At 37.1% G+C, this 423-nt stretch overlaps 1 protein-coding gene across 1 annotated transcript; it reads left to right on the top strand.

The window, feature by feature from the left end:
* LOC127905200 (auxin-responsive protein SAUR24-like) lies at nucleotides 1-423 on the top strand. Its single transcript, XM_052452134.1, has one exon. It carries the CDS (start codon nucleotides 19-21, stop codon nucleotides 301-303), a length of 285 nt encoding a protein of 94 aa, XP_052308094.1. The 5' UTR covers nucleotides 1-18; the 3' UTR covers nucleotides 304-423.

Here is a 423-nt window from a genome sequence, read left to right as displayed (position 1 = left end):
CATTTACCTCCAAGCAAAATGGTGGCTATTCGCTTGCCTCGTATTCTTCAAGCTAAGCAAAATCTTCTTCGAGGATCATCTCCAGCTAGGGATGTTCGAAAAGGCTATATTGCAGTATATGTTGGAGAAGAAGAGAAGAAAAGATTTGTGATTCCAGTATCACACTTGAACCAGCCTTCATTTCAAGAGCTGCTAAGTAAAGCTGAAGAGGAATTTGGATTTGATCATCAAATGGGTGGTCTCACAATTCCTTGTCGGGAAGACATCTTCATCGATCTCACTTCTCGCTTAAATGCGTCATAAAAGGGACAGATTAACATATATTAGAGAAAACAATTTTGTAGCATACTTTACATATCATGTACAGATTGTAAGCAGTGTCTCAAGAGATTATTTATTATGAAATCCTTTAACTTTCACAAA

Source organism: Populus trichocarpa, chromosome 4, assembly GCF_000002775.5.
Source record: "Populus trichocarpa isolate Nisqually-1 chromosome 4, P.trichocarpa_v4.1, whole genome shotgun sequence".
Classification (NCBI taxonomy): domain Eukaryota; kingdom Viridiplantae; phylum Streptophyta; class Magnoliopsida; order Malpighiales; family Salicaceae; genus Populus; species Populus trichocarpa.
Note: the sequence above shows the minus strand (reverse complement) of the source record. Positions and strands in the feature narration are given on the sequence as shown.